Source organism: Carlito syrichta, unplaced genomic scaffold (assembly GCF_000164805.1).
Source record: "Carlito syrichta isolate Samal-C Ts95f unplaced genomic scaffold, Tarsius_syrichta-2.0.1 Scaffold314254, whole genome shotgun sequence".
In the NCBI taxonomy this organism is placed as follows: domain Eukaryota; kingdom Metazoa; phylum Chordata; class Mammalia; order Primates; family Tarsiidae; genus Carlito; species Carlito syrichta.
In genome coordinates this window covers 673,174-693,500 of record NW_007258350.1, presented here as the reverse complement: position 1 = coordinate 693,500, position 20,327 = coordinate 673,174, and the positions used below count along the sequence as shown (strand labels likewise).

Sequence of the window (20,327 nt, the reverse complement as noted above, 5' to 3'; positions counted from 1 at the left end):
GTGAGAGCAGCAGGAGCTAGAAGGGGTACCTGGGGTCCCCACATGGGTGCTGGAGGCCTGGAACCCAAATAGACCTCAGTCTGTGTGGCAGAGGGCGAGGGGTGGCTCGCTCTGATGAGTTCCAGAAAAACCACGGGGCTGCTGTGAGGAATTTCAGGTATTCCCCCCAGGTGGATCTGTGTAAATGGAATATCTGATCGAGTTTTTAGGGTTCTTGAGCCAAACCTGCTCTTCAGGATGGCTGTTCCAGTCACATTTCCCACCAGAAGCATGTGAGGGTCTTCTTCCTGCGAGCCTCCTTGCCAGCCCGATCTACTCTCTAAAAAGTCGCCACCACTTTTAGAAGCAGATGAGGGAATCTTGTTTCACTTATACCTCCTGACGATGAGTTGAGCGAACCTTTCAAAGTTCCTTATCGGCTCTTTGGGCTTGTTGTGGGTTTACTATCTGCAGACACAACGCTCTGTCTTGGATCCTACACTGCAGCCTGGGAAGCAGGGGGAACACATGGGGCCTAGAACCTTTGGGTGGCCTGGTCCTCACTCAGTAGAATCAGAATGGCAGGGCCAGGGCACATCCTCAGCTCCCTGGGATGGATGCCCCTCTGGGTCTCGGTGGGAGGACTCACCTGGGCCCCCCTTTCCTCGTCCAACTCCACCGTCATCAGCGCCGACGTGCCCTTCTCGCTCACAGTCGAGTGGCGGCCTTGCCAGAAGAAGTAGACACACTTCTCCTTGCCAGCCACCCGCACGGTATGCTCTCCCTTCTGCCGGCTTCCCACTGCAAACACACAGGGTGCCCGAAAGTCAGGTCAGCAGTTGGGAAGCCTGAGGAGAAGCAAGTCCTGCTCACCTCTCCAGGGCCTCAAAGGACCATGGGTGAAGAGATAGTCTCAGGCCTGGGCTGAGGAGAAACCACTCACACCTGGAAGGAAGGCCTGTCAGACCATGGGAAGACAGAGGCCACCCTTCCTCCAGCTCCCTGAGCTGAGTCCTCCAGAGTGGAGAAAGATGATCTGAAGGGCCCAACCGATACCCTAAGAAAAACACCCGTCATCCCAGAGGAAGACGGCAGACCACGCCAAGAATGTGACAGAATCATTTCTTCCAGTGTTTGGTGACCATCAAAGCAGAACCAAGGGCTCACACAGACACAAACACATCTTCCCTATGACTCTACTCTTTGGCAAATGATTAGCTGTTAGAGAGCAGGTACCAAAAACAGCAGCTGGACCAGCTTTAAACATAAAGGAAAAATGCAGACTGCTAAAACCATTCTAGTGAAAAAGAGAAAACTTGGATGTTGCCAAGTTCTGTCAGAAATACAGGAGATAGACTGCTGACTACCACCTTCCTAAAATAATCTGGGATTTCACGTTTGCCACTGGGCTGTTGCCTGGATTAAGAGCCACTGGTCCTTGTGGCAGGTACCTCATAGGCGTGCAGTGAACATGCAGGAGAAAGAGCCAACCGCTTGCTTGGGGAGTGGCCATGGAAGGTTAACTGGTCAAGGGGCATTTTAGACCGCATTGCAGACCTCAGCATCTCTACCTTTAGGGACATATCTTACTCTAGATTCCCTTCTTTCATTCATTCATTCAAAAAATATTCACTGAGCGGGGACTCTTCAGGAAATGGGGGCTACAATGATGAACAAGACAAACAACTTCCATGCTTTCATTCTAATAAACAAACAGATGAGCAAGACAATTTTAGACGGTGATAAGTGCTATGAGGACGAGAGATGCCACTGGGCAGGACTGGGTTAATGGACTGCCTGCTGAGGGAAGGTCTTGTGAGGAGATGGAAGAGACCTGATGAGGGCCATCAGGAAGCAGAACCTTCTAGGCTAAGTGAGGTCAGGAGACCAAATTCTTTTTTTCTTTTTTAGAGATGGGGTCTTGCTTTGCTGCCCAGGCTGGAGTACATTGGCAGGACCATAGCACACTGCAGTCTCAAACACCTGGCCCCAAGCAATCTTCCTACCTCAGCCTCCCAAGTAGCCGGGACTACACGCATGAACCACCATGTTGGGCTTCAAGTTCTTGACTCAAAGGCCCAGGTGAGTGGGAATCAACAGTGGAAGAATGCAGTTGGTTGGCACATGCGTGTTAAAAATGAATTCTATATTCCCTTAATTTCTTCTCAGCTCCAATTCCATTTATAAAATCTCAGTTGCATTGAGGTTTAAAGGTAAGAAGAAAGCTCACTGAAATTCTTAAAATGTCAGGGAACATAGATTTTTGGTCCTTTGTTTAGCAAAGTATACATAACTCAATTTTCATAAATGATTCTAATAATTTCTTAAAGTATTTTGACTAAGAACAGCCTCTGGTGCCATCTACTGTGGATCTGAAATGGTCAAGTTTGTGTGTTTTGAGAGAGCCAAGTTACACACAAACCACCAATGAGTAGATTATAAATCCCCACAATGAATTTGGAAGCCACTCAATGGAAATATCTGCTAATTTACTTAGCAACAGAAGTTTGCCTTTGGTTAACAATTCCATTCCTCAAAGTAGTGAAAATTCATCATGTTAGCTTGATTACTGGGGAAAGATACGCTTAAAATAGATCACAACGGTTTATATAGACCTTAGAATTTATTAGTACTCCAATACATTATATAAATATGTATTCACACTTAAATAACCACCATCATACCCTAATATTCTAAACTAGACTTGAGTGTATAAACCTAAAATTGCACTGTATTGCCTTAAAGGTACTTCATAAAACAGACATTTCACTAATTATCCTTAACATATGCAAGTTTAGTACTATATAAACTTAATTTTAGTGTATTTATTAATTTTTAATTTTAGAAATGTAGAGCCTATGTTTTTATTTGTAAGAATTCTAAACTGAGGCTGTGGTGAGCTATGATCATGCTATAGCACTCCAGTCTGGGCCACAGAGCAAGACCCTTTCTCTAAAAAATAATAACTTCTTCAAGAGTAAATTTGTTACCAGTAGTTATATTTAGGAGTAATAGAACACAGAGGTATGAAGAACTGCTCATGTCCTATAAATAGGACAGAACCACCTATTTATAGGAACTCAGCCTGTGTCACTTTCCAGAAAGCCTGACCCAGCCTCACTGGGCACCCCGAGCAGCTGTCTGCTGACCCAGCGCAGAGGAGAGCCCTCAGCGCTGACTCAGTCCTGTTTGTAGGTGTGGTCCCCATGGGACAGGAGTGATGGAGGAGCTGGAGTGGTTGTCACCAAGGGGTGTCACCTGGCTCCAGTGATGGCTACAGAGCAGCTGCAAATGCCATTGGGCTGTGTTCCTCTGCTCCTAGAGGGATGGTCTGGAATCTGAACGCTCCCTGGTCTAACTCAATTCTCTGCAGCTGGACTTTCTCAAAATTGTAACTTTGCTCATAAAGATGTTGCTAGAGCTGGCTGTGAGGTACACACTGTGTTTCTTGGGAAGAAATAGAGAAAGGAATCGCCTGAGCCAAACTATGATTCTTAGGGGTCTCCAAGTCAACAGTCCGTGAAGGTCCTGGCAGTCTTAGCATCATTTGATTTTAGTTAATTCACTCTAATACAATTTTATTCATTCATTCACTGACTATTATTACAGCTTTCTCATAACTAACAGCTAAGGTAAGAAAATGACTAAATTTCAAAACTTACTCTTGTTTTAAACAACATACATTTCCCTTTCTGCATTTTAAGAATGGAAACTACGGGTGTCTTTAAAGTTTGTTCCTTAAAGTTCTCAGTTCCACAGCTCCAAAGGTGTGAAGATCCCCAAACACACGAGATTCCCCTTATTATCTTCACTGCCACCAACAGCAAAGGTTATTACTATAGCCTGTCACCTTTGCATCAGATCAGGGGCTTAAATCCACTATGACTCTGGGAATTGCCACCTTATCTTCAAGGTATACATGGTAATTATGCTGCTGCTCCTAAAGTCATGAGGGCTGAGTCTTTCCTACACCTACAGTGTGAACACGAGCCAGGCGCCCTGCTAAATATCCTATAAACCAGATTATAACATCCTGTGAGCTAGGTATCAGAACCCCCATTTTCCGGGTAAGAAAACTAAGGCTCGGACAGGTGAAGTAACTGGTAAGTAAGGGACTGTGATTCTACAACCCAGGCCCTAGGGTCCCAGTGCCTGTAGCCTTTCCTCCAAGGTACAGGATGTCCTTACGAAAAGGGAGCAGTTCCAGTCGCTAGATCACTCATGAGTAACTAAGCAGGTGAGAAATGCCCCTCCTGCAGGAGTCCTCATCTGACACCTCACCACTCCCTGGAAGGAGAGGCTGGAGCTACCCAGGCCCTGGAAGATCCCATTCCTACTTGTGTTTAAGAAGCCCCTGAAGTTTGGGGTGTTTGGTAGCCCAAGCTCGAGTCAGTTCCTCTTGTAGCCAAACTCACGACTCCTGCATCGGGTGCTGGGGCCCAGACTCTGCATACCATGCTGCCCTGTCAACCCTCACTGTCACCAGCCCAATCATGCCTGGCTGCTCAGGCTGCAGTTTGCGGGGCTGTCCTCCTGCTATTGGGTCCAGTCTCCAGTGATTCACATCACATGGAGGATGGTCACCTCTCCCTGCACTTGTCTCAGTGTCATTAATATCCTACACTTGTTGGAGGTAGGGTCCGAAATGTCACTTAGTCCCTACAAACTGTGCCTTATACAGAGTAGGCGCTCAGGAAATGCTGTCAATTGATTGAGACTCATGTTTGATAAATCAGGAAATAAATCACATGATTACGAGCCTATGGATGTCTGAGCAGTAAATGACCGCCTTCGCTTCCTGTGGCCTTGGGGGCAGCCAGTCCTGGACAGCCAGGGAGCTGTAGGAAGGTGAAAAGCTCTCTTGGGAGTGGCAGTCAGAGTTGTGATGCGCTCTCCTAACTGGGGGGGATGAGAAGCTGTGGACAAAGGTGACTTCTTGACAGGGAAAAGGGACCATTTCTCCAAAGTTCATGGTTTCTCCTCCCCTCACCAAGCATCCAACTGAAAGCTTTGCTATGGAGTATTTCACTGACAGGAACCAGGGAGTTTGACGATGTATTTTTTATGCCAGATCCACAAAGCACTGCTAGTGTGCTCAGCCTCAGAGGAAACAGCCTCTTTTACTTTTTAAATAAATCTTGTATGTGTGTATTTACTATAACGTTATGCCAGCATTTGGTTCCAGTTTTAAATCATCCAGATATGCTCTACTTAACGACTTTAATTGAAGCAGCACACAGCCACATAGTAAATATCATTTGGAGGCAAATCATCACTTTCCTAGAAAAGCTCCGGTGATGGGGAGAGGAGGGAGGGCGGGCAGCAGAGAAGCCTTGCATGCAAGCTTGATTTCCGTAAGTGCACATCGGAGGTTGTCAGGAATTTGGCCCAACTTCTTTTCATCCCTAGGGTTGACTAAGTGTCTCTGAGAGGCCCATGACCGGCATGTAGCATGGCAGGGCCCTGAGAAGCTTGCTCCAGGGCTGCTGGGCCAGGCCCCTGTGGGCTGGAAGAAAATGAGAGTGCTCACTAACCTGCGGTGCTCACCATGTACTTCCACTTGACCACATAGGCATCCCCCTCATGGAACTGCCCGATGCTCTGCTTGGGGAGCCTGCTGTAATCAAATTCCAGGATGTGCCACACATCCACAGAGACACTGGTGATCTCAAACTGCCTCCTGTCGGGCCCTTCCACCAGGCCATAGCCACGGCCAACGTTCACCCCATCCAGCACGGTGCCTGCCGCCGCCTGGGGCACGGGCACCATCCGCGTCACATCGTAGGGCTTGATGTCGGCCCTGGGGTCTTCCTACAAGGGAACACGAAAATGTTGGTTCAGCTGCCTCTGTTTCCACAGCCATTCCTTGCCAAGCTCCACGATATTTCAACTGGGACAGTGTAAAAACACAGCTTCCACACGTTGTCTTGGGGCATCTAACTGCATTTAGGGGAAGACTGCATTTCCAGAAAGACTCTGGGAGACCTAAAAACCCATCGACGCAATAGTGCATGGGATGCTGAGAACGGGTACAAATGGGGCTATTTTCACCTCCTGGAGTTGGATTATAACTGGAGACCAGTTTGCTGTTCACCTAGTGGATCCTGGGAAGGTTTTTAGCTTTGAGGTCACTTTGTGGGGGGGTTATCTCTTATTTTTTAATTTTAAAAATTAACAAAATTGACACAGTATTACTGTATATTTTTGTATGGAGTATCTTAACATGTGTATTTGTTGTATGCGGGATAAGGCAAGGGGATGAGAGAGGCTGATCAATGGGTACAAAGTGACAACTGAACAGGAAGAGTAAATTCTGGTGTCCTATTGCACAGTGACTGTGGTGACTGTGGTTAGCAGTGAAGTACTGTATATTACAAAATAGCTAGAAAGGAGGCTTTTGGATGTTCTCCCCATAAGAAAATGACAAATCCATGGGCTGATGGATATACTGCTTACTCTAATGTGATCATTTTACATCAAGGCCCTCTGTTGAGACCCAAACCAAGCCCGGAGTCTGAGGCTGAGCACCTGGAATACCTTCTGCTGGACAAACTCCCCGGTATTCTTCTCACTAGGTCTCTTCAGTTCTGTCCAATCCAGAAACTTCTCTTTGAACAAAATAGTCTCATTGTGTTCAGTAAGTCTCCCAAATATCGCCCAGTCAGGCCGCCCCTGTCCTTTTCTGCAGGGTGGGTAGGTGGGTGGGTGGGTGGGTAGGGAGTAGACAGGAAGAGAACCAAGATTAAGCTATGCTAAAATAGAGGAATCTAGCAAACTGAAAAAAAAAAACCTCAAAATACATTAAGCGGTATATAGAATACACGATTTATTTAATGTATTTTACCAAATAAGCGACATTTTATTATTTTAGCCCAAAGCCTTGTGTCCACGGAGGTGTGTCCAAATGGGATGGGAACCATGTCAGGGCTGGACTTTTCTTGCACTCTGGCAAGTTCCTGTTTTGGATGGCCTGGGAGTGCACACTGGATTGGGAGCACACACTGGATTGGGAGCTCAGCAAAGGCAAGAGCCGCGTGCGTACCTTACTCGCCTGCTTCATGTGGCCCAGTGACCTGCAGGTGCACAAGTTTCCCTCCAATTAATTAAGAGATGTGGGGAGTTGACAGTTCACCCTGAATTCTCTATTATTTTAAGTCATGTTACAATGAAGTTTTCCTGATAGAGATACCCCATTACTAAAATGAACATACTTTCATATTTCATAAAGTGAATTTGTACACACTTATTTCTAGACCACTGGCTACAGTGGCAGGCGGAGAGAGCACAAAGACTCAGGGAAGGGAGCGGCCCAGCCCAACCGGGCAGCCTCCTGTGGGCTCAGGATTTCAGAATTGGATACTGAGCCCAAGAACATAGGAGACATAGAAAAAGATGGAGCTGAGAAAATCCAGGCTGGAGAGGGCACAGCCCCAAGGGTCACGTGCAGGTATTTTTCATCCCCCAAAATTCATCTCTGGTGTGACCTGGGCCCATGGGACCAAACAGCAGAGCTGCTTGTGCCTGCTGTGACCTTGCTTCAGGCACTTTCTGTTTGGTCAGGAGGACAGTCACCACTGAGGCACATCAAAAAAGCTGCCAGTCTCAAAGGAAGTGGAAAGGATAAATGCAGAACACAAATACTCCACCTCGTGCTCTCATGGGACTTTCACAACCAAACATTAGCAACTATGGAGAGCTCATGGCTGCCTTGAAAGGCTCTCGTCTTTATCAAAAAAATAGCTGAAGGACTGTCTTTTATGCAAATCCTGCTCTGCAGAGTTGCTAACATGACTCCAGAAAGGGTTCCTGGCTTCCGCTTTAGAAATCTGTCTTTTACACTTTGAAGCTTTAGGACAGACCAGCAGATTGCAGTGTGACAGGTATACACCTGCAGCAGGGGCCGGGGCATCTCTCCACTGCCTTCCTGGCTCACAGGTTGGAACCATGCTGGAGAGCTCAGCCTCCTCGTTTGTTAGGAGGGGCTGGGTGTGTGTAATGGCTGTACCTTAAAATCCCTGGGAGCTTTTAAGACACACAAACACGTAAGTACCAACCCTCACACACTGAAAACACATCTCTGGGGCTGGGTCCAGCAAATGCATTTTTTTTTTAAAGCTCCCCTAGTGATTCTGTCTCAGAGATGTTGAAAACCAGGGGCTAGGTGCTCACGTATCTACCTTCAGACCTGGGATTATGTCACTGTTTAATATAAACTGACCATCATAGGGATTTTATGCTTCAGCCGTATTTTTCTTTCACCATACCAAATAAAATAATCTTTTTAGTCCTAGCGTTAGTTCTTAAAACACTAGTTGTTACAGCACCAATGTTAAATGTGCATTTGCTTAAAAAGGATTTTAAAATTATTCACCACATAGACATATTTTTAAATGATTCCTATCATGATAATTAATAATAAAATCAATAATTGGATTTTAAAGTAGGAAACTAGGAAGGAAAGTTGAAAAAAAAATTTTTTTTTGAATTGGAGTCTCACTCTGCTGCCCAGGCTGGAGGGCAGTGGCATCAACCTGCTGGACTCAGGAGATCCCTGCCTCAGCCTTCCAAGTAGCTGGAACTACAGGCATGTGCCACCATGTCTGGCTAATTTTTCTTGATTTATTGTAGAGATGAGGTCTTGCCAAGTTGTGCAGGCTGGTCTCAAACCCATGGGCTCAGGTAATCCTGTCACCTCAGCCTCCCAAAGTGCTGGGATTATAGGTGTGAGTCACCGCGCCTGCCCCAGAAAGTTGAAATTTGTATACTAGTTCAGTGGGAAACATCAAAAGGAAGTTGTTTGGTATTCAGTATTCTATAGTATCTGGTAGCATATCCATTTCTAATTTATTATACGGCACACTTAGTTAAAAAGTATTTTTATCTTTTTGGTCTGATAGTTAAACAATTATTTGCATGTAAGAATTACTTTATTTATAATCATATTTCTTAGAGTTGTGCATATTCTATGGACTTGCCAAAATGACTAGATATTTATTTATTTATTTATGAGGAGTTGGTTGGAGTACATTGGCATAATCACAGCTACCATAGCCTCGACCTGCTGGGTTCAGGCAATCCTTCTGCCTCAGTCTTCCAAGTAGCTGGGGCTACAGGTGTGTGTCACCAGGCCTGGTTAATGAATTAATTTATTTATTATAGAGATAAGGTCTTGCCATGTTGCCCAGGCTGGTCTTGAATTCCTGGGCTCAGGTAATTCTTTCACCTTGGCCTCCCAAAGTGCTGGGATTACAGGCATGAGCCACTATGTCTGGCCCCAAAATGACTTTTAAAAGTTCAGTATACTATAGGGAATATTAAAATTGCAATAATTAATACCATATTCTCCTTTGTCCCTCCCCCAAAGGCATAAAAGCATAAATATCATCTGCTGCCAAGGAAAACCTGGAATTCCAGAGCTGTGCTGGGAAGGCATGAAATTAGAAGGCTATGTGTTGCTTTTGCACCTTCAGATCTATGGCTGAATTCCAGATCCCGGGAAGCCTTTCATGTCAGCATGTGATTTGTTTAAACAATTGCTGCTCATCTGTCCAACAGCACTGGGGATGTTGCAGGTGGGAACTATCTTTTCCCTTCAAGACATTAAATAGAACACAAACCTCTTCCAGAACACTATGAATACAACAACATCCATACTTCTATATGAGTTAGGTAAAAGTTAAAGACGTGTTCTTTTTGCGAATATTCACTGTCCTCTGCACGTAATCACTTATAAAAACTGAAATGTACAAAAAGCGACAGTAGAGGATCGTGTTGAGAACTGAGGCTTGCAGGGGGAATCTGTCTGTTTGCAGAGCCAGACCATGAGCACGGGAGTACCTGGGGATGAGCGGGTTGCATTCTCCAGGATCCAATGGATTGATGTCACAATTCTCATAGTCAAAGGTCCCATTCCATAAGTGCTTTGCCAGCTGAAATGCTATTTTTCGTTGTGCTAATGTGACTTCTTTCCCATGCCACACATATACTTCACTACCAAAATCAAACACCAGTACCTGGGGAAATGGCACAAAATAATTTGTTAGCTTCAAGAATGTGCTCCAGTGAGTCAAGGTTTCTGCAGACAGTGAATCAAATGGGTGAGGACACAAATCCTAGTGGAGACAAGAAGGGTCACATGATTGCAGCTGGCACTGCACTGCCAAGGTAGTCTCTGCTTAGGGGTCTGATTTCCTCTTCCAATGTACTAAATGTCCAAGCTAGGGTGTGGTGGCTCATGCCTGTAATCTCAGCATTTTGAGAGCCTGAGGTAAGAGGATCAGCTTGAGCCCGGAGTTTGAGACCAGTCTGGGCAAAACAGCGAGACCTTATCCCTTAAAAAAAAAACAAAACCCAAAAACAAATGCCCAAGCTAACATTCCCTACTCTGAACTCTCAAACTGCCTACAACTTTGGATTCATGAAAGAGCTATTCAAGTACATCTTCTTGTCTTCTTTCCTTCCTCCCTCTCCCTTGTTTCTCTCTCCCTCAGTTGCTCATTCATTCACTTAGCATATACAGGCCACTTTATACATGCTCAGATTCCATGACGTCTTCTCTCTGGTATACAATTCCAAGATCCTTAAGGACCATGTTATACATGATACATACAGCAGGAGTTTTATACTAAGTGCTGAATGAATACATGAATGTAACGCTATTTCTTAATTTCATCCCTGTGGTTTGTTCTATTCTTTCTCTTAGAATAAATCTCCCTTCATCGCCAGGAATCCACACTGCTGTATTACTGAACTATAAACTAGGCTCAATTTTCACCTTTTCTTTAAAATTATTCCGATTATTTCTTTTTCTGTGACTTTCCCCCCCCATTTCAGTGCCCATATATATCATACACTCAACCTAGCTTTGGATTACATGATAATACTCTTCTATCCTATGAAATTTAAGTCCCTATGTGTCTTCTACATTTTTCTCAACACTTAGCATACCTAATGATACTAGAAATATATCTAATTAATAAATATGTACTGGTATAAAATCCAGAAATCACATATACATTTATCTATTGCTCCTCAAATGTAAGGACTTTATTTTATTTAGTGTTTATACAAAATGCAAGAGCTAGGATTAAGTCACATTTTCATTTTTCTTAAAATAGAAAAGCCTTCCAAGATCCATGCTGCCTCTGAACAATATTCTAAATTCTATCTTGGTATTTAAGATGTAAGTAATGGTTTGAAATCACAAATATCCTTTTATTAAACCATGAAAGCTGGGTGTGGTGGCACACACCTGCAAACTCAGCACTTTGGTAGACCAAGGTGGGAGAATTGCTTGAGCCTAGGAGTTTGAAACAAACCTAGGCAAACAGCAAAACCTCATGTCTACAAAAAATTTTAAAAACTAGCTGGTTGTGGTGGTGTGTGCCTGTAGTCCCAGCTACTTGAGATGATAAGTTGGATCACCTGAGCTTGGGAAGTCAAGGCTGAACCATGATCATCATGGTCATCCTGCTGCACTCCAGCCTGGACAAGAAAGCGAGCCCCTCACTCCCCCAAAAAAGAAGCTGTGAATATTCTACAGTGAGAACTAACACTGGCAACTTTTACTAGGCACTAACTATCCATTTTATTGGACAGCCATATGTAGAGTGCTTTAGATGTGCTTTCTTACTGGAGGTAGAGCCCATACCTCTTTTGGTTGCAGAAGGGAGCACTTAGGAATTTTCCCCCAGTAGTCGTCATCTGGGACGAGTTTGTCATCTACGAGACGGTAAATGCAGTTTGTTTCTATGATGGCTGTTTCATATAGCTCATCTTCTTTTGGGTCTCCAGCAGCTTTGGGATAAGAACAGTAAGAGAATATCACATTTAATATTACAAAGTAGCTGGTTTAGAAAAATTATCCAAGAGAAAAGAAAGGAGGTTTCAAGTTGCATTCAATCTCTGAAATATAGTAAACTCTTACATTGGTAGCTGGTTTGGCCACCCAAGAGCTTCCAGAAGTCTTTGGCTGCATGAGTGTGTGTGTTAATTCCTTCTTCTATGGTTTGGATATATGTAGCTCTACAACCCAGCTCCCTCTTTGTCTGAATTAACGTTGCAAGTTCTGAGGCCTAAAAAAAGAGATGAACACAATTACCTGGAAGAAAAGCCCATGGCTAGACAGAGTGGCACATGTCAAAATCAGAGAAAAGAAACGGTGTGTGTCTGAAAAGAAACCTGTGTGACTACAGATATGGGTGGATGCTAGTTATTGGGTATTTTCAATAAAGTCAAGAAAATGTAACTAAAGGACTCATGGGTATCAATTCTTTAGAGCAACATTTCTCAATCTTTAACAGGGCACATGGGAAGCTTTTAGAAAATGCCATTCTCTGGGCTTTACCCCCATGGGATTCTCGCTCAATAGGTCTGTGGCAGAACTTCATAGGTGCCTGGATAGAGAAACTTTGAAGTGAGGCTAATGTCTTTCTTACACAGAAGTGAGAATAAAACCAGGATTTAAACACTGGAGGTATAGGTCATAGTCCTAAAAGATCCCACTTAAGCACCTAATGAAAGCTTGTTGGAGAGACATTCAGAAGAATAAATACTACTACCTACCTATCCCTTCTAGTTTGAGTGAAACACCTGGCATGTGAGAAGCTTTCTAATGCTTGATCTGACAGCTGGAAGAGCATTCTACGTGTATAAAGGAGAGGTTAACTAAAGAATTTTTATTTTCCAGATACCAACCTTAGCCTTTTCTATGACATTTGCAAACTCTCCCACCCACAGGAAGCAGTAGTGGGGGGAGAGCAGGAGGAAGCAGTCCCCACTGTTGAGCGACGAAGCTCGAGGTTCCACCAGCCTGGTCTGCACGTGTCTTCTTCCTGAACATGAAGGGAGAGTCACCTTCTTTCCAGACAGGGGAGTGGGGACAAGGGCGCACCTCACATCTGAAGCATCCCTGCTGGGGACTCTGTCAGTTCCAGAGAGTCCTGTCTACTAACACTAGTTCCCATGACCCAGGGTGACATGGTGGGGGAAAGGGGGTAACATAGGCACCATGATAGCATTATCTAGCAACTACTTCCCACTTAGTGCTTTCTCAAATGTCACCATGCTTCTCAGGACAATTCTCAGTGTTTTTACAGCATGTGTATGTATTATTCAAGGCTCCCAGGAAAGGAGAAAACATGCTTCTTTTCACTCCTTCACTCTTCTAGGGCCTTTCCTTCCACCCGTCCCATCTCTTACACCCATTAACATCTGCCAGTCACGCTGCAGAGAAAGGCACACATGCCCTCCTGTGGGATTGTCCTCCAGGAGTTTTGACTATAAACCACAGATCATCTCGATGGGAAGCAGCTTGGAGGCGGCCTAAATGATTTGTTGATTTCAATCTTTCCACAAGTACACTACCAGTCTCTGAGTTAGAACCTGGGACAGAGATTGGTTACTTGAGCTTGTAACAAGTATTTTTAAATATATGAAAAGGGACAGTTTTTATGCAGAAACACATCTGAAACCCTCCCAGAGGCAGAGGATACGGTGTCAGTCCTCCTCCTGAGGACTCATCTAGAGGGGTGGCTACCAGGAGGAAGCAGGGTCTCTCTCCTTATGGCCCAGAGGGTCCCTGGGAGTCTCAAGTCTCCCTTACTATGAACAGGAAGGGCGCTGGAGGGGAAAGTGCCTCTCCCCCTCTGGCCTGCATTGTCTCTAGCTGATCACCACAAGGAAAACTGAGGAGAGGGCAGGGAACCACCCTGCTTAGGGTGCACCCCGTGACTACATGGCAATGTGTGGCGGGGTCATGGGGCAGCAGGAATGAAAGCTGGGATTCTGGAATGGGGGAGACCCAGGTTTGAATCTTGTTCTGTACACCCATCAGCTGCCGTAACCCCAGGCATGTTACTGACCTCTTGCAGCCCCAGTGGGCAGAGTATTTCCTGCCCTGTGGGATCTGGGGACACTTAAGTGAGAGGAGTTGGCACGGCATCCAGTAGAGTTTCAAAAAGCACACATTCCCGCCCCCGTGAGAAGCCACTGGCCATCATGACATTCCATCCCGCCGCTCTGAGATACCTTTGACCTGTAGCAGCATCAGCTTCTTGTAGGGCACTGCGCTATTGTTGGAGTTCTGCTCGGTCAGGTTGACACTCCGCAGGCTGACGTTGCTGAAGTTTTCTTTACTGGCTAAACCTGCCAGAGTGACCTCTGAGAAGTTGGAGTTGGAAGACACTGGGCAGGTAAATAAGGAAACAGTAGTTGAAGGCCCAATGTTTACAACTGGAAATGATTGCCACTGACTCACTGCCTTTGTCTTTCTTTTTTTTTATATTCTTTATTTTAAATTGATATTTTAGAACAGTAAATTATCTTTCACAGCAGTGCCTCCTGGTCTGATAATGTAGAGATTTAAAATAAATCAAAGTGAACATTAAGGCGTACAAAGCTACTTTAAGTCTGCTCTCATTTAATAAAGATCAGTTTTTACTCATATTCAAAATACATGGAATGTTGGCACAAAACCGAAGGGCTGTAGAAAGATCACACATGTTCGGTGGGTTATTGAAACTTCATTTCTCTGAAAACGTCTTTCAAGGCTATCCTGGGGGCAACACATTGGAGTTTGATGGTCTGTGCAGGTCAACACTCAACCACTGTGTGAAGACTAAATGCAGAACTGAGAGTACAAACTGCTTGTTGACAAGTGTCACACTTCACCATGCAGAGGGACACAAACTGAGTGACAACGTGGACTAGCTACTTTCATATAAAACTAGGAGTGAAATTAATGTGTTGCAATTCCTCTGAAAGCTGTTATAAACTCTAATAATTTTTAGACTTTGAAATGTATTCCCTAGGATGACTGATAGATGTCTTTCACCAAAGGCTTTTTCTTTTTCTTTTTTTTTCTTGTTTTTTCAGTGACAGGATCTTGCTTTGTTGCCCAGGCTGGACTGGTGCAATCATAGCTCACTCAGTCTTTTTTTTTTTTTTAGATGAAAATGACTTTAATGTTTCATTTTCTAAGATGATGCTTGCTATTATTTCGGGGTAAATACATAGGATTATATATAGGTAGTATCCTATTATTTCTATTTTACTTACACTGAATTTTACTTAAATTGAATTTCTATTCCTTAACTTATTACCATATCTTATTTAATGTGCTGTTGGTGTTATTTTCACTTTAATTTGAAGACATTTTTCACCTTTTGACAGATTAACATTGAACATTTTTGGCACGCCTATAATAATCCCACCTTTCTTAGAAGTATTTTATTCTGGCATGATTTATTGATATTTTATATTGCTTTCATACCTGTATGAAGCATTAAATTTTGTCTATAGCTTTTGCGCCATATTTTTTTAGGTATGAGTAAGGCAATCACTGCTGTCTTGAATGCCTAGGCTCAAGTGATCCTTCCACCTCAGCCTCTCCCAAGGAGCTGGGACTATAGGTGTGCACCATCACACCTGGATAATTCTTAATTTAACTTATTTTTGTAGAGATGGAGTCTTGCTATATTGCCCAGGCTAACCTTGAACTCCTGGACTCAAGGAATCCTCTTGATTCAGCCTCCCAAAGTACTGAGGTTACAGGTGTGAGGCACCTTGCCCAGCCACTAAATGTCTTCATATGGTAATAGGTTCTACTTTTTTTCTGGAGGCAAAGTGACCAACTAGCTGATATCTTGAGGTCCTCTACTGTCAGACCTAAGCTTGTAATTACATGATGCTGGGTTTTCAGTGCAGACCAGCAAATATCTCTGGGTCAGTTAGTCATCACTCAGCCATCCAGAGTACCCCAAAAGTGGAAACAGAAAAAAAGTACGTAACATTTGTACCAACAAATCTTTATTTTTCCAACTTATTGTTTTAAAAAGTGTATATGCTGGAGAGAAATTCAGAAAAATCCTTTGCTGAAATTAAGTTTGAGGAAACAGAACATGACCTGACAATTCATATAGTGTAGTCATTCTGAAAATCACTTTCTTAGTAACCCAGTTATAATTAAAATATTCAATTACTTCCTCTAAATACTATACTTCTAAGAAAAACTTTAGTAAATAGGTTTATGGATGCTATAGAAAAGTGATTATTATAGCAAGAATATTAAAAAAAATACCAAGATTACGCATGCTATTACCTCCACCAAGAAAACCACTGTTTCAGTACCACAGAACTCCATGTTACAGGGTAGAGAAAAGCAGTGTGACCCAGACTCAAGTGGGAGCAGAGAGGCTGGAGCTACCCCCCATTCATTCAGCCCACCCCAACACTCCTGCTCCAATCAACCCACATCTCAATTCTGAGACACTGAGACTCCTACCAAGCACAAATGGAAAAGCACTGGTTTATGCACTACTTAATAATATGAAACTCTAGGACTAGGAAAAGCATTGACTTGGGCCATTTTCCCATGAGAGATCAAATGATTTGCTCTTGAATAAGATTAAGTGGAGAAACATTGCGTCTGGCTCTACAGAACTGAAAAATGAGCTGAACTACAACACCTAGAAACATCCTTCTCCTCCAATCTCTTGAAAGAAAACTCAACCAAGCTGGACAATTTGAATTCACCAACTGAACAGATGGATGACCCATGCTGTAAGAATTTGTGTGAAAGAAGTTACAGAACTTCTAGGCAAGAATGCAGATGTATGTACAAACATATTACTTGCATGTCAAGGGTATCTGCGAAATACCAGTATTGGTTTTCACAAGGCAGGAAAACAAGACAAGATTAAAATAACAGAGTATCTGTTCATATCTGGAGCAGCTTACAGACACAGTCGTGGGGTGATGTCCAAACACTCACTCTTTTCTACTTTCATCCTCTTTGACTCCATGAAGGCAACATTTAGCCTCTGCTCCGTGTACTCCTGAAGGAGATCTTCTCTTGCCGCCAGCATTTTCAGGGGGTTTTTGGAAGCCTGAACCCGGCGCTTGGGCCTAACTGCCCGCTTGTGCTCAGCCACGGAAGACGTCAACCTGCAGAGCCAAACAAAGCCTCAGTCTCAGTCTGCAATATGCCACCCCTGTTTAATCGACGGTTCTTGGACCCAGAGCAATGGCCCCATGATTTTATTCCTGATTTCATTATACATCTTAGCGCTCTTCCTTCCACCATCACTTCCCTGACCCGGAGTCACAGATTCTTGGAGATGGAAAGAAGATTCAAGCCAGTGATTTCAAGATCCCAGTCACTCACAGAAGCCCCCACTCACTTGTGACCCTCGGTATCTGCCTGGAGGGGCATTGGGTCCTTTGGGGCAGCTCATTCCTCTGCTAGATAGCTGTAAGGGTGGGGGAGCTCTGCCCTCTCCTGATCATTCCTGTAGACAGGTCTTCATTCTCTCTTTGGAATTATATACCTGTGGTTCCTTCTCTGACACTGCCAAACACTTTAGAAATGTGCAGACCACCACTCCTTGATGTAATCCTCTTTGAACCAAACTAAACCACCACTTCATGCAATAGCCTTTCCGTGCCCTAGCCATCTTGCCATGACTGACCTTCACTCGATCCCCTGTCCCCCTCTGGAAAATAATCACTGCTTGGAGGATCATGCTGAAACAAGATAGGCCCACAAACCACCACCCCATATTCTCACAACCAGAAAACCAGTTTGGGAGGTGATAAGACCCAGTTATGTGATCTCCTAACAGGTTTCGACTGCTGTTCCCGACTCCAGTGGCACAAGTGTCTGTGCCTACAAGGCCTCTGCCTGTATAATGTTGCTGTGTGTGTGTGAATATACATATATGTTTACATTATTATGCAACGATTTAAACAATGGCATTGGGCAGGGAGATTAAGAAACGACTAAGTAACTATGTATGTAAATACCCAAAGTATTATTTTAAGGTGGGAAATGGCAAATGGTTCATGTTTTTAAGGGAGGAAATTGATACATGCAAATCAAAATGAATTGAAATATGTAAAAAAGCATTATCGGGGCAGCTTACAGAAACAGTTATGATGATGGTAGAGACTGTCATTAATAATGTCGTAAAAAGGGACAGATGACTGTGGAGGATTGCTGTGGGTGTGGCCAGCCCCCTGCTTCTGGAAAGAGCATCTATATCTTCCTCTGGGGAAACTACCTCACCCTCAATTCCATGGCTAGAGGGGATGCAGACTTAGCTCAGCCCTGTAAAGGCATCTTCCATCTCACTGGCCAGGGATGGCTTAGGGAGGGACGTAGGGCTCAAGCTGGAGCCAAGAAAATCAAACCCGGAAATTTTGCCGGGATGTTGGAAAGAGGAGCTGCTTGTGCAAGGAGGCAGCCTGTGAATCCAGAGCAGGGGTGGCCATCTGCCACCACACAGTCACAGCCTGACCAAGATAGGCCAGCCCAAGAAAAATAGCCCCGAGAGAGGCTGCACTTTGAGGAGCCCCTAGAAGCGAGTCACACCCACACTTACTAGTGAGCAAGCCCCTAAACCCTTCCATACCTTTCTTTTGCTGAAGTCAGTTTGACCTGGGTTTTTTTCCTGGCACTTGCAACTGATGGAATACTAACACCATAATCACATTTCTTAGGTGGTTTAGTCACATTTCCATGTGAAGAGACATCCTTGGACATCACTGAGAAAGTCCTCAGATCTACTGCTTTTATATACAATTAGAAGCTAAGCAACACACTTGACTGATTCTCTTGTTAATTGTACTAACTTGAGCCCATACCGTCCAAATATTTTTCAAAATTATGCGTAAGAATTCAATACATTAAATGAAAGGCAGGTGTCGAAATCTCTAAGTGATATTAACCTAAAAAACTACAAGACAATATTCAAGTGATGTGGAAAGCCCAGTGATACCTCCTTTATGGGACGGGAAAAACATCTGTGGGCTTGTAGTCTGCCTGTAGGCACATCTGGCCTGGAGTCCGGGTGTTTCATTGGCCCCACAGCCCTGCATCCTGGCTTTGACACCATAGTGGGCTATCATGGAGTTCCACTAAAGAAGAAAGCAGCAGTGGGGAAGATTTTGGTGAAGGGACCATGTGGAGGCAGAAAAAGGAGGTGCTCTTCCCGGAAAGATGGAGATCAAAGTAACTCACTTGGGGGAGTAAGGATCGAAAATGACGTCAAAGTCCTCATCCAGCTCCACAGGGCTTCTTGGTCTATTGTAATCCACGCTGCGGTAAAATTTGGCAAAAGTTTCATCATCATCCAGCTTCATTACCTCCTTCACAGATTTCCCAGTGACTGTGAGCACCGTCTCCTGCATCCCACCGACTGCCAACAAACAACAAATAGCGTAAGAGTTGTATAATAGCTATGACACCAGTGATGCCTCACAATATTTTACAAATTATTTTCCACCCTAAGTTCCCCAAGTGGAGAAAGCATGACAATGATGTACAGGGTCCTGTGATTGCTGCTTGGGCCCTTATTTGACTTCTCATATGAGGATTTAATTTGCCACCAGAACAAATCCTGCATTGTCAAATGGCAAGAGGCAGGGAGGCTGACCATGCAGCACACATAAGCCCACTGAACAATCCTGGACCTGCGCTTGTTTCTACTGCAGCCAGAACTAGCCCCAGCCTCATTCTATACATCAGGGGTCAGCAAATTTTCACGGAAAAGGGCCAGGCAGAAAACATTTTAGGCTTTGTATGGTAGGGGACAGATGGGCAAATGGCCTGTGTTGCAACTACCCTCTTCAGCTATTGTACTGCAATGGCAGCTAGTGACAGCAGGTTTGCAAATGGATACAAATGTGTTCCAATAAAACTTTACAAAAAATGTGAACAGCTATGGCCATCGCTTGCTGACCCATGGCCTAGATTACTGTAGATGTGTGTAATAAATTTTAATAAACTTCTAAATTGTTGTATTCTTAGCCTAGCCAGTTTAGCTTTTATATTACACTTTTATATTTCGGGTTAGTAGTGGTTATTTGTATCATTTTCAACATTTTAGGGGGTCACTGTCAATAGTGGGGTCTTCCAGTGCCTAGTGTTTGATAAATTTCAAGTACTGAACATGTTTTTCAAGAAATAAAGGCTACTTCTGCAAATTATTCTTTTATTTTGTGTAATTCATTAACTTTCATATTGAAATATGTATTTGAACATTTATTTACCAGAATTTTCTTTTAGAAATCAGTCGTTATTATAAAAAGTATAGCTTTTACCTTACTCGAAATTTATCAGGCCCAAGAACATGTTGATTTTACATACGTATAATAATCTGCTCTCAGGTTATAAGAAAAATCACTGAGTTCATAATTCTGGTTGGATGATATCCCAAGGGTTTAGACTCAAATGTATTATTGGGAGTCGGCAATTTAGTATGTGATTAAGTGAATTGGAGCTTGAAAAGCCAATCTTTTTTTTTTTTTTGAGTTGGAGTCTCACTCTGTCGCCCAGACTGGAGTGCAGT

General features: G+C 43.8%; 1 protein-coding gene across 3 annotated transcripts in view; it reads right to left on the bottom strand.

Moving 5' to 3' along the window:
- SVIL (supervillin) overlaps positions 1-20,327 on the bottom strand; it is a 190,144-nt gene that overhangs the window by 14,811 nt on the left and 155,006 nt on the right. For all 3 annotated transcript variants that reach the window (XM_021719136.1, XM_008071246.2, XM_021719137.1), the window contains 10 exons: positions 18,998-19,175; positions 16,751-16,923; positions 14,008-14,163; positions 12,676-12,812; positions 11,906-12,053; positions 11,630-11,775; positions 9,817-9,992; positions 6,517-6,661; positions 5,514-5,790; positions 629-780 (listed from right to left, as the gene is read on the bottom strand). In XM_021719136.1, the coding sequence (XP_021574811.1) occupies positions 629-780; positions 5,514-5,790; positions 6,517-6,661; positions 9,817-9,992; positions 11,630-11,775; positions 11,906-12,053; positions 12,676-12,812; positions 14,008-14,163; positions 16,751-16,923; positions 18,998-19,175 (1,688 nt within the window). The remainder of the gene's footprint in view (positions 1-628; positions 781-5,513; positions 5,791-6,516; positions 6,662-9,816; positions 9,993-11,629; positions 11,776-11,905; positions 12,054-12,675; positions 12,813-14,007; positions 14,164-16,750; positions 16,924-18,997; positions 19,176-20,327) is intronic.